The sequence below is a fragment of the Frieseomelitta varia genome, unplaced genomic scaffold (genome assembly GCF_011392965.1).
Source record: "Frieseomelitta varia isolate USP_RPSP 00005682 unplaced genomic scaffold, Fvar_1.2 scaffold_168, whole genome shotgun sequence".
NCBI classification, from domain to species: domain Eukaryota; kingdom Metazoa; phylum Arthropoda; class Insecta; order Hymenoptera; family Apidae; genus Frieseomelitta; species Frieseomelitta varia.
In genome coordinates, this window is record NW_025109394.1 from 16,911 (window position 1) to 31,513 (window position 14,603).

At 34.7% G+C, this 14,603-nt stretch overlaps 1 protein-coding gene across 1 annotated transcript in view; it reads right to left on the minus strand.

Moving 5' to 3' along the window:
• LOC122538604 (G protein-coupled receptor kinase 2) overlaps positions 1-14,603 on the minus strand; it is a 42,015-nt gene that overhangs the window by 16,794 nt on the left and 10,618 nt on the right. Inside the window, exon 2 of the mRNA XM_043672833.1 lies at positions 12,372-13,735. Coding sequence (XP_043528768.1) covers positions 12,372-12,423 — 52 coding nt within the window. The 5' untranslated portion in view covers positions 12,424-13,735. The remainder of the gene's footprint in view (positions 1-12,371; positions 13,736-14,603) is intronic.

Below are 14,603 nucleotides of genomic sequence, written 5' to 3' on the forward strand. Positions count from 1 at the left end.
ATCCCAAAATTGCAATATTTTCTCAGTGTTTAAGTATATTTAAGTAAAAGAAAATAGGCAAAACAAGTAATAAATTTATTAATTTTTTATCCCAAAATTGCAATATTTTCTCAGTGTTTAACTATATTAAGTTTAACAGAATAGGCAAAACAAATAATATAAATTTATTACTTGTTAATAATTTCTATCCAGTGATGTCGTACAGGACGAGTACAAAAAGAAAGCGGCGAATTATTGTGTACGGTTTTGGTCATTCGTTATGGTCCGCAATCGGTTGCCGGCGCAAATGGTTAACATGGAACTCGAGCGTGGCCCTCCTTCGATCAACTTTCCGAGTTTTAAAAAGGGAGCCTCCGCCGGAAGTAGAGGAACACGTGCAGCGGAAGAAAGAAGGAAAACGACGACATCGATCGTCCGGAGTAAAAGACGAGAGAGATGGTCCAGGTTTTTCTGCGCGAACGACCGATCGCGTTTCCGCGAACGTGCGCTCGAGGGTTGCGGAAGCGGAAAGGAGAGGAGGATAAGTCGAATCGCGTCGGTAGATCAAAGAAAGTGGTACGTGCTTGCGATAAATCAGCGGCGACATTTCTCTGCCTCATCCTCGACGGGCGGATTATTTTTTTTTTTCTCCCCGAAACACGCAGCTTTCCCGTGTTTTCCTCCCGATTGTTTTTCACGAACGAACGTGTGAGATCATCCCGATGAAGGGAACTGGAGGATTGAATTCGGGAGAATGTCGAAATTCGGATCGAGACACGATAACCTCAGAATAATCAATATTGAAACATAAAAATAATATATAATATATATTATTTTTATATATATAATATATAATATATAATAATTATCAATATTGAAACATAATGTTGTGGTATCTTTTAACGGCGAATTATTGTGTACAGTTTTGGTCATTCGTTATGGTATAATAATTACATTGCTTTTAATAATTGAATAATTAAAAATCGCTTAAACTTAATATCTAGATAATTAAAATGTGATAAATAAAATCTGAGGTAGCTGTGTCTTTCGATATTAATAATTACACTTGTTAAGATTAAAATTATATTTCAACTTGACTATAAATAACTTCGAAATACAAATGTTCTGTAGCTTGAATTATATTACTTGATGTGTTTTGCCTCTACAACTCGAACTCGAAGAGAAGCCCGATCTTCACAAGTCGAAGTTTAATTGAATTAAAATTATAGAGATTCTATAAAATTGTAGAAAATTATATTTATAATAATTTTGAAAATTATATTTATAATTTTAAAAATTATATTTATAATTTTAAAAATTATATTTATAATTTTAAAAATTATATTTATAATAATTTTAAAAAATATACTTTTAGCAAAGTAAAAAAATATACCTATAGCAATTTTTATATAATACTTTTAGCAAAGTAAAAAAATATACCTATAGCAATTTTTATATAATACCTTTAGCAAAATAAAAAAATATACTTATAGCAATTTTTATGCAACTCTTTTAGCAAAGTAAAAAAATATACCTATAGCAATTTTTATATAATACTTTTAGCAAAGTAAAAAAATATACCTATAGCAATTTTTATATAATACCTTTAGCAAAATAAAAAAATATACTTATAGCAATTTTTATGCAACTCTTTTAGCAAAGTAAAAAAATATACCTATAGCAATTTTTATATAATACTTTTAGCAAAGTAAAAAAATATACCTATAGCAATTTTTATATAATACCTTTAGCAAAATAAAAAATGTACCTATAGCAATTTTTATATAATACCTTTAGCAAAGTAAAAAAATATACTTATAGCAATTTTTATGCAACTCTTTTAACAAAGTAAAAAAATATACTTGTAATAATTTTTATATAATACCTTTAGCAAAGTAAAAAAACACACTTATAGCAAGTAAAAAAAAATTATATTTAGAATAATTTTAAAAAATATATTTTTAACAAAAATATTATATTTTTATAATTATTCTAGAATTATACATATATCATTATATGTAGTGTGTGTGTATATATCATTTAAAATTATATCTTCACTTTTCTTTCTCTTCACTAAAATTATATCTTTCATTTATTTCATCCGTCACGTCCAACTTCGATATCTTCTCACTTTCCACTTTTTACTCTTCCTCAATCGCGACACTCATCATTTTTCATCGTCCAATTTTCATTACTCTAATTATCGTTCGTTGTTTTCATTTTTTATCCCAACCGACGTCAACCCTCAGACTTTAGACCAATATCGATTATACAATCGACTACGGTGTAATTTTAACCAGTAACAGTTAAACGCGAATCGTGGTTCGAGCCAACGAGGGAAGCACATTTCAGAAAATAATCAGCACAAGGTCGAGGGTGGTGGTTCATTCATCTCGCAACTGTCATAAACGCATTACGCCGTTCGCGGCAAACAGCGTGCAGCAAGCGGAATACATTTGCAAATTAATGAAATGGGTTGGTGGGAGGGGGAGGGTGGCTAAATTCTGGGAGCACGTTCGAATAGAAAGCGAGGAACTCGTGACTCGAGTGCCCGATGAAATCGTCTCGCAGATTGTGTAGATCGTTATGATTAATGGTCGTGCTGATTCCGAACACTCGAAGACGATTCATTTCGTTTCTTCTTTTTCTGGTACGATGAATTTCATTGGCGAGGATTAGTGAAGGGAGAACGTCGAAGACCGTCGATGATAATCTATAACGATGATAATTAGTGAAAGAACATTCTGTTGTATAATCATGTTGTATAACGCGCTTCATTAATATCTTTCGCAACATTGTGTCTCCGCTATGACGAGTTTTAGAACGTTTCACTGGGAAAGGGACTAAATGTCATCAATCCTGAGCTTTCGAATGTCAAGGGGGCCTTGTATTTTTGTTTCAGGGAACAGTGAACAAGTGAATTTTGTAATAATGCTGCTCTCTTTGTAATAATGCTACTAATGTGACTCTGAACAAGTGAATTTTGTGATAATTCTGCTCTCTTTGTAATAATGCTACTAATGTGACTCTGAACAAGTGAATTTTGTGATAATGCTGCTCTCTTTGTAATAATGCTACTAATGTGACTCTGAACAGGTGACTTTTGTGATAATGCTGCTCTCTTTGTAATAATGCTACTAATGTGACTCTGAACAAGTGAATTTTGTGATAATGCTGCTCTCTTTGTAATAATGCTACTAATGTGACTCTGAACAAGTGAATTTTGTAATAATGCTACTAATGTGACTCTGAACAAGTGAATTTTGTAATAATGCTGCTCTCTTTGTAATAATGCTACTAATGCGACTCTGAACAAGTGAATTTTGTGATAATGCTGCTCTCTTTGTAATAATGCGACTCTGAACAAGTGAATTTTGTGATAATGCTGCTCTCTTTGTAATAATGCTACTAATGCGACTCTGAACAAGTGAATTTTGTGGTAATGCTGCTCTCTTTGTAATAATGCTACTAATGCGACTCTGAACAAGTGAATTTTGTGGTAATGCTGCTCTCTTTGTAATAATGCTACTAATGCGACTCTGAACAAGTGAATTTTGTAATAATGCTGCTCTCTTTGTAATAATGTTACTAATGCGACTCTGAACAAGTGAATTTTGTAATAATGCTGCTCCCTTTGTAATAATGCTACTAATGTGACTCTGAACAAGTGAATTTTGTAATAGTGCTACTCTCTTTGTAATAATGCTACCAATGTGACTCTGCTGTCTTAATAAAATGAAACATTAATATTGATCTATAATGTAACATGTAACATTAATCTGTAATCATGTGAAATGTTGTAATAACACAGAGAAAATATTGACCCACTATCTTAAAACTTTTATCACAATACATCACCATAGGAGCAACATATCAATCTTTCAAACGTTGACGATTTCTATTTGCCTAGTTGGCGTTGGAAAAATTGAAGATAAAAAATATATAAAGTAAATATAGGGTAAAATTTTTTTTTCTATTTTGTTTTACTAAACCATCAAAATATAAGAAAAACACTAATTTTATTAATTTTAAATTAAATTTAAGTACAAACATGACTTTCAAAAATTATTTCTCTCAAATGTTGATGTACAAAGCGTTCGCAAATTGGAAAGAAATTATGGATTTATTTTAATAGGAAGTGATTTTTGTCCCACCCTGTATATTTAAATACGTGACCTTACTTTTTATAATTATCTTTACGAAAATAATACAAATTTGCATGAAGATCCGCGTGTTTAGTTATTGCAATATCCTGCAGTGTAACGATCTTTGTAGATAATTACTTTGGAAAACGCGCATAATATAAACTTATAAATTTGATATATAAATATATATAAATATAAATAATATATAAATATATATAAATATAAATAATATATAAATATAAATATTATAAATATAAATAATATATAAATATAAATATTATAAATATAAATAATATATAAATATAAATATTATAAATATAAATAATATATAAATATATATAAATATAAATATAAATAAAAGTCAATAATATGAACAATCAATAAACAGTCAATAATATAAACTTATAAATATGACTATAAATTTAATATATAAATATATACAAATATAAAAATAAATTGTAACAAATACAATATATAAATATAAATTTAATATAACGTTGTTGTATCACAATTAAAATAAAAATCGCACGACCAAACAGAAAAAGAATAATACAGAATTGTTTGCAATGATGGCAAACAACGTTCGTAGCGTTAGATTTCTCGATTTAATATTTCTTGTACGATTCGACGTGCGTCAAGAGAAACGTGACGTTCGGAAACAATCGTTGCCACTTTTCGAAACTGTAAATACATCCGGATCACGTTTTCAACTAACGGTACGTAGAAATTTATCGTCCGTTTCTGATCGTTTTAATAATAATAATAATAACAATAGAAAAAAAAGAAAGAAATTAAATAATAATAGAATCAAAAATTAAACAATAGAATTAAAGAAATAGCGGGTCAAATAACAGAATCGAAAAATAGAATCAAAAATTAAATAATAGAATTAAAGAAATAGCGAATAACAATAGAATCAAAAATTAAATAATAGAATTAAAGGAAAGAATGTTTCATTAATCTATTCAAAATCTATTCCTTTTATTTTTATTTATTTATTTTCTTTTTTTTTTTTTGCACCGTAAGAAAAATTTTAATTTATCGCGTGAGAAAAATGTTGATTTACTAATGAAGACTGAAAACTATTTACGCAAGAGCACTGTACTCAAGCGGGTACTGTGTCTGATGCACAATGTAATTTTACACATTGAAGCGTAGAGGAACGAAACGTTTAGACTAAATTGAATAAATCAGATGTCTCACGTCTTTCTATCTCTTTTCAAACACTGTCTCCTCTTCTTCGAACAAAATTTTACTCGAAAACTTTCTCACGAATATACGTCACTACGTTGGAAAGAATTCGAAAGAATTCTAATTTCCCATCATTCTGGAGAATAATCCTCCTCTTTTCTATTCAAAAAATTCTATTCGATATCTTTTACCACGCGATACAATTCTACGCGAAATTTTTTGAAATTTCCTCTAGAAAATCCTCTCGCGGCCGTTTATTCTCTCTCTCTGTGCTCAGTCTTCGTCAAACATATCCCGAACGAATATGAAATATTTCACATTGCTCAGACTTTAAAGACTTCTGTCGCGCAATAACGTTCCCCCTCTTTTATTCGCGTAGTATCGCGTAATATATTCTCCTTTATCCAATTTTCTCCACGATTTCCTACCGTGGTTTCTTCCTCGCGCGTCACTCGTGCCACGGCAATTCCCCAGATGGGTGTCAAACATCTGACAAATACGCGCGTCTTACGGAAAGTCGAAGTCGAGCGTCTCGTTTTTCGACAGAGAGAGATCGCACCCCCGACAGCAAAATCTGAATCTTTTCCAAACGATCAGCCTGGTCCCGCGGAGACCACCATGGTCACGTCAAAAATGGCGCCCGCGTTAAACCGGAGCTGCTTTCTTACGCAACGCCGACAAACATCCTCTCGTCCAGTCCTTAGCAAACACGCGCACGTACACGCATACGTTGAATTTATCATTCCGCGGAGCTCGATTTGGCTTTGTTTCACTGTACGTGGGTGGGCCAAAGAATCGCTTCCCGATTGAAACAAATCCGTAACGTTTCCTATTGTCTGCGCCCCTGACGAGTTCAAAATCGACGAGCTTTCGAATTGAAATTTAATTTAAAATTAATAAAAATTGGTTTCTCTCCTTATATTTTGATGTTTTATTAAAACGTAATAGTAAAATTGGAGGGAGGGAGAAACTTTTTGTACGTGTCTCCCTTTTCCCAAAGCAATCCACAAACGTCTAATTGCAACCAGAATTCGGTATTTTTTTGTTCGTTACAACTTTCTGACAAAGTTCCAACGTGTGTGTTTGATATAAAAACTGATTGTGGAATATAGTATAGTGAATATAGTATGAATATAGTATAGTGAATTTAATAATATCCTTATTATAAACAATATTAAATTGTTATATGATATATATAATTATTTTATATAATATATACATATTCTTATATATATTATTATATATGATGTATAATATCTAAATAATAATAATATAATAATAATTAGTAGAGTAACATATAATATTACACATACATATAACATATAACATCTAATATCTAAATAATAATAATAATAATAAAATAAATTAATATAATAATATAATAATATAATTACAATAATAATAATAATTAGTACAGTATCTAAATAATAATAATAAAATAATAATAATAATATAATAATATAATTACAATAATAATAATGATTAGTACAGTATCTAAATAATAATAATAAAATAATAATAATATAATAATAATAATTAGTACAGTAACATATAATACATAATTATAATAAAATTTAATAATTCTTCATCTATTCTCCAAATCTAACTACTATGTCTTGCGCGTATTGTCAATCAGGCATTGCAATTCTCTCGGATCACTGTCACGAAACATAGCAAACGGCCGAACGAAAAACGAGTAAGAAACGCAATAGAGAACTTTCCTCTGTGAAAGACAGAATCCGTAGGCCAACGATCAGGTTCCCAATTCAGAGTCATACAACAAAACAACCCCTTGGAACCGCGATTCCTCGTGAAAAAGAGAAAAAAAAGAAAGAAAAGGAGAAAAATCCCAGTCAGAATCTGCAGCGAACTCGCGAAGAAGCGAGGAAGCTGATCCAATCCTGCACTCTCTCTCTCTCTCTCTCTCTCTCTCACTCTCTCTCTCTCTTTCTCTCTCCTGTAGCGTGAAGGAATCTCCCGCGAAAGGGGGCGAGTATTCCATCTTTCATCCGATTGAAATGCGATAAGCCAGAGGCAAGGACGGGAATAGCGAGGATTCCATCGATTCGTTCGCGAGGTACGGGCGTGTTGCGTGGCTGTTTTGCCTCGCGGAGGTGGCGAATTTGAATTAGCGTGGCGGCGAATACCGCCGACGGTGAAACGCAACAGAGAGAAAGAAAGAAACAAGGAAAGAGAGAGAGAGATCCTGTTGCGTGGTAAAAGCAGAAAGTAGGTAAATGGGCTCTCGCGTGACGCCAACAACGTCAAAACGAGCCTTGTAATCGCATCGTCTCGTCGAACATTGCAAATGCACGGTAGGATATTGACCGATTTGTGAACGGGGAGTTCGAAAGGCGAATTCGCGTCTTTCAGTTTTCAACCTTTGTCAACGCGAGACGAGAAATTCTCGTGTTTCAACGTTGCGAACGTAGGAACGCTTTTTTTTTTTTGAGTTGTAGGCGACACGACCCAGGCAAAGTTATATATAATTTACATTCGCAAATAATAATTTACATACGTATAATTTACATACGTAATATTACGTATAATTTACATTACGTAATATTACATGTAATATATAATTATATATTACAACGTTATATGATTTTTCAAGAAGTAGGGAAATTGTTTCCTAACATACCGCACCAAGAAACGTCGCTAGAAATATTTTCATTCTATTTAATAAAATATCCTACCTGCGAAACGAAGAATAATTAATAATTTCAACTGTTGATAAAATAATACACTTAACTTGTTGAACGCTATACATTCTCCCGAGCCCTTTCAATCATATATTAAATAATTCAAGAAATACGAGAAAATACCGGCTACACACATTTATCAGAGCCATACCTCAATGCGTTAATATAAATATAAAATAAACAATAGTTAAAATCGAAAATACACAATATATAGATTCTCAAACATTATTATAGAAAATATATTGTACATAGTAATATTAAATATTAATAGTAATATTGTATATCGTAATAGTAATAGTAATATTGTAATAGTAATATTGTAATAGTAATATTAAATATTAATAGTAATATTGTATATCGTAATAGTAATAATAATATTGTAAAAATAATATTGTAATAGTAATATTGTAAATAGTAATAGTAATATTGTATATCGTAATAGTAATAGTAATATTGTAAAAGTAATATTGTAAATACTAATATTGTAAATAGTAATATTGTATATAGTAATAGTAATATTGTAAATAGTAATAGTAATATTGTATATAGTAATAGTAATATTGTATATAGTAATAGTAATATTATAAATAGTAATATTGTAAATAGTAATAGTAATATTGTAAATAGTAATAGTAATATTGTATATAGTAATATTGTTAATAGTAATATTGTATATAGTAATATTGTTAATAATAATATTGTATATGGTAATATTAAATATAGTAATATTTATGAATATTTTATCAATGTGAATTAAAGAAGTGCATATATATGTATTGTACGAAGTTTCCCTATTGTTCTCCAAAAATGTGCCGGCCCTGGAAGCTTTCTCGCTGAGGGGAGAAACACTGAGAAACGAGAGAAATTAAACTCGGAAAAGAAATCGTTTCGTACTGTTTGCTCGTTCTAATTTTCTCTAATCCCGAATAATCTGCCAGGTCGTTTCTGAATTTTTATAAGCACGAATTTTTATACAGTTACATAATCTCATGATCGAAGACGGGGAGGGGGGGGGGGAGGGGGCAAAGACAGGATCATCCAAGCAGAAAGTAGATCTTCTTCACAAAGTCCACGGCAAAGCTGTTCGAATCGACAATTTCCTATTGACTTGATTCCGCGATCAACTCGATAATCTCTCCCTCGATTAAACGAGAAATCGCGTTATCCGATCGACGATCGTCAGAAATGCGTTCGCCCCCCCCCCCCCTCCCCCTTGTCTGGAAATTGAAAATCAAGCGTAAAATCAAGCTCGAGACGGTTACACGGTACGTGCAGGCAAAATACACACACACACACACACACATACACACGTATGTGCATACTAATCGAGGGAGAGGTAGTAAGTTCTGTAATCAGTTCGTGCGACCGTGTTAGAAGTTAGTTCTAATTAGTATTCCGCGCGACGGTATCGCGGGACGCTTTAGGTAAAGGAAAGTTTAGCTTTCCTTAACGACGCTGCCTCCAAAGGGGGGGGGGGGCGCAGGGGGGTCACGCCGTATAAAATCTGCAATTACCGACGGAGGAGGAGGGGGGGGGCACGGTCGCGAACCCGTGTCAATCCCCCCCCCCCCCGGCGCTGCACTTTATTGCACGCGATACAAAGAGCGGCAACGTAATAACATAAAGTATGCAGTTTAATTAGGATCCTGTGCCAGCGCGCGCCCCCTCCCCCTCCCACGCCTCCTCTATTAAGCCATTTGCATGTAAACCTGGACCAGGAGAGCCAGCCGCTGCCCCTCTCTAATGGCAACGTAATTTCGCGCGCGGCGAATAAATGTTCCGCGGGGTTTTCTGCCAAAGTTTCGCGCCGCGTTTCGAACCTTCGTTTTTCCCGCGCTCGCGAAACACGGCGCAGAGGAAGAGCGTAACTCCGAACGAGCGAATCCAACGACCAGTGAAAAATTGTCGACAATTTGAAGCGACTGTCGCTCGGCGAAAGAAGGTCACGCGGCGAGATCACGGCTTGATCTTTACTTCGAAGCGTGAAAGTTCTATCTTGTCACTCGTAGGTTTGGTTCTTTTTTTTTTTTTTTTTTGATTCGTGGCGGGTAACTTTTTAGAAATGATTAGTAGACGCGCGTGTGAAAAAGTTTGGAAATTCTTTCCGCGATCCTGGATCCACCCATCAGTTGAAGGGAGAATTATTAAATTTAGTAAATTTTAAATTTAAATTTAAATTTAAAATTTAATAAAATTTAATAAATTGTGAAAGAACTTTAATCTGAGAAATGGATCCACCACCTCCCTTTACAACCTACTCTCAATATACTCTCAATAATATACTTTTTATTTTGTTAAACATCGGATTAACCGAGAAAATTTCCAGCAAATTCTAACGTTTGTATTATTCAAAGTTTATACTTTAACGTTTATATTATTCACTCGATAAAGCGGTGAAAAAGGAATCGTGTGCAGTGATTGTTGCAAAGTGAGAATCTTGAATCTTCAAGACGATGGTAGATTTAGTTGCCAAAAAAAAAAAAAAAACACACACACACCCCCTAGTTTTTGTATTTGCAAGCTTTGACATTTTAGTGCAAATATCTTTCAACATTTTATAAACGGTCCCTTCGTTAGCGGTAAATGGTAAAGTATCACCGTTTGAATATAACCACCGTCTATCTATCTATCTACTTTATATTCACGTACGATAGCTGCTCGCTATCTCAACAATGAACAGATGGGCATATTACGGTGTTTAGTACAACTGGGAACACGTGGGGCGCGAGGGAACAGCATTGCATCGTAACAACGTAACAAAACAATTACATAAGGTGACACGAAACATGTTAGATACGAAGCAAGAACCGGAAATTTAATGTCAGTACTGATGGTACGGAATAGTGGGTATCATATCTATGTATGTAGCTCCTGGTGTTTAGCATAATCTTCTTCGTTTTCTTTTTCATATATATATATATAATCGTAATTTAATATAATATATATATATATATATATATATATTAATTTAATATAACTATATATATATTACATTTATTATATATATAATATATTAAATATATAAATATATAAAAAATATATATAATTAAATAAATTATGTATATATAATTAAATAAATTAAATATATTAAATTTATTATGTATATGTATTAATTTTATATATATATATATATATATATTCTCTTCGTGTGAACAGCTCTATTATTCTTGAACAAAAAAGAAAAATAGCAGGAGGCTATAAATAAACATAAACTCGTCTAAAAGCAAACACAGATACCTGTCTAAGTCCTAGAAAGAAGCTAAAAAGATAGCGGGGTAATAGCAGTTCCGGTGGCAACAGAACTGTCGGTCGAATGATGCAGGTGCCATCCACTTGGGGTAAAGGTAGGTTAGTACTCGTTCGACGGCAAAAGAAGGTGAAGTCAGTGAAAGTCGTGGAAACGACAAACGATGCAAGCATTGTAAAAGAAAAATGAAGAATTGCATTCTTACGAAGAAAAATACAAATTCTATACCGAATGGAGCTATCTCAAAATAGTGAGAATCTATTGCAAGCACAAGCAAACGATATAAAATGTTAAATAAAGAATTAAATTATAAATATAAAAATATAAAAATAAAGTTAAATATAAAAATATAAAAATTAGGTTAAATATAAAAATAAAGAATTACATTCTTACAGGAGAGAATCATAAATTGTATATCAAATGGAGCTGTTTGTAAATCGATCTCAAAATAGAGATGTAGAGAATCTAATTGCAAGCAAATATAAAGATACAAGTTATAAAAAAAAAAATAAAGAATTCTTGCGGGAAAGAATGTCTTAAGCGCTGGCAACTGACTGCGGACCGTAACGAGTGACCAAACCGTATACAATTCGTCGCCTTCTTCTTGAACTTGTCGATATTTCACTTAAATGTAACTTAAATATTTGCTTAGGTACAAAAAAAAAAAATTAACTTTTAAATAAATTAAATATTTACCTAAATTCTACTTAAATACACTTAAAACTGAGAAAACATAAATATACAAAAAAAGATTCCCGACGTGCGCAAGAGATTGAAAAACAGAAAAATGTAAGAGTCCAGGTAGAAGCAAACGATACAAGTATCGAAAAAAGAAAAAAAAAAAAAAAACAAAATATACATTCCTACGGGAAAGGATACAAAATTTTACATCGAGTGAAGCTTCATCCGAAAACAAATAGATGGTAAGAGTCGACAGGTCACCACTAATTCGCATATTCGATCGTAATCAACGTGTACTTCAACTTTTGCTATAAATTTCAGCTACGAACAAAAACCAGCGGAATTCCCCGCTTAAAACGTCTCAAACCGCTCAAACGTCTTCAGCCTCTCTCTCTCTCTCTCTCTGTATAATGACGTTTCACTCACCTTCTCTCGCTTTCAGGTACACAGTGTTCGCCACGATGTTCTCCAACTCCATCAATTCCAGCTTGATCGAGTTTACGCGGCCGAGTCGACGGAGAGAAGCCTGGCGGGCGACGAGCAGGAGGGGGGAGAACGTGGGCGACGAGCGGAAGTCCGGACGGCTGGTACGGTTTTCCGGGGTTGATCACCCTGTCGGGCACCGGCAGGCCAGCTCCCATCTGCGGCCCCAGGACACCACCAGGGCCGGTCGGTCCCCCCTCGACGAGGACCAAGGACAACAGGAAGGACGTCTTTTACAAGCTGCTGGACCAGTTGCTCGAGCCGAGCCAACGAGAGAGATGTTTTCGAGGTTCGAGGTCGTCCCGCGCCGTTTCGCGCTGACACCACCTATCGGGAGAGTCGGCTCGGGTTCGTTGGCCCCCTCTGCCGGTCAAAAACCGACGTTTCCCGCCACAGAATCTATATACACGTGTATATGTATGTGCGTGTGTGTGTGTGTGTGTGCGTGCGTGCGCAAACGGGTTGCACGAAACCGGACTTTTCACTCGTATCCCGTGTCGATTTCCTTGATTCACGGTGCACGAACCCAGGGTCAAGGATGCCTCTTTCTCTTTTTCTCTCAGGAGGAACACCTGAACTCTTCCTCTCTTCCGTTATTGTGGATCTAGACGCGTGTCCGCATGGCGATCTTCTCTCTCTCTCTCTCTCTCTCTCTTTTTCTGTGTTCGCGACGAATAAGTCTACTCTCCGTTGCTCTTTCACCCTGTGACTGAACAACGTTACAGCTCGGATCAGGATGCCACTCTCGCGTCCCTCCCTCTCACTCTCTATCTCCAACAGAGAGTTCCGTGCCGGCCGTGTCCCCTTTTAAATATCAAACGGGAGAGGAGATCGCGCGCGAGAAGAGACACCGTTGTGTCGCAACGGCGCGTTAACGCGCCATCGTAAAAATGTCACGCGTGGTCTCGGCGCGTGCACGTAGCAGCCAGCAGCGCCTTTCACTTTAACGATCGCGCGGGAGATGCCTGCGCATCCGCTGGGATTCCTCTTTCAACTTCGCGCGGCTTCGATCGTCGCTCTTCGATCGTCGTCGTCGAATTCTGCCTCGAGAACACACATCCACCGTCGTTTCTTCCTTTCTTTCTATAGTTTCTTTCTATTGCTAGTTTAATACAAAATGCATCGGCTGCTGACTGCCACCAGATATACAATAGCACAAAGTCTCTCTCACTTTTTCCTCTGTGTATTAGAAACACAAATTTGACGGAAGTCGAGAGTCGTTTTCTATTTGTAAATCTCCCTCCGTGCGGACGAGTCGCTCCGTTTAATGTATTCCTCCTTGCATCGATCTCCCCGATGTGCACGTTCTGAAACGAAGATTTCACATGTTAGCAACATGAAAGGATCCGTGGGACGTACACAGAGCGGCACACACAGTTGAACCGTGTTGGAAATTTTGAAATTTCCGTCGCGAACGAGAATTTTTTCATACACTGTATTCTAACAACAAAGCAACTCGTCGATTCTAATTTTTTTTTTTTTTTCTTTTAGCATAAGAGAACTACAACGAACACTCGTTTGATTCAGATACAATAGGTTAGAAAAATAACATGCGTAAGAGAAGCACCCTTGTACACCCTTTTACGATAGAAACAAACACAATAAGTGTTTTTAGTTTGTGTTATCGAGTCGCCGTGGTTTTGTTTTTTTCAGTCCTCGTATGTTGTGATTCTAATGAAAACAAACAAGTGAGAATTTTCATCGTCGTCTCTGTATATCTGAGAGCGACAAGTTTGGTCCATTGGCGCGCGATTCGGCGAGGAAAATGGTTGTTTGGGATCGGGAACGGGGGAAATATCTCGATATCGTCGGTCGTTCGTTTGAATTTTAAAAAAATTTCACATATGCGTGGACGATGCCGGCAGGTGCGGTGATAAAGATAACGAGACGCGACTAACCGCACCGTCGGCGTAATATCCGACGCGGTAATTTAATAACTCTTTCCCAAGGCTCGATTCCCCCTATCCCACAGATTTAGCCGAATCGGGAATTCACATTCAGACATTCTCGAATAACTCATGGAAAAAAGATGTCGCAATAAATAAGTTTGACATAAATTTACAAATATTCCTCTATTATATAAAAAAAGAAAAATATTCCGCAATGAAATAAACGTTTCATAATAAAAAGATATTATATGAATAATAATAATATAATTTTTAATAATAAAAAGAT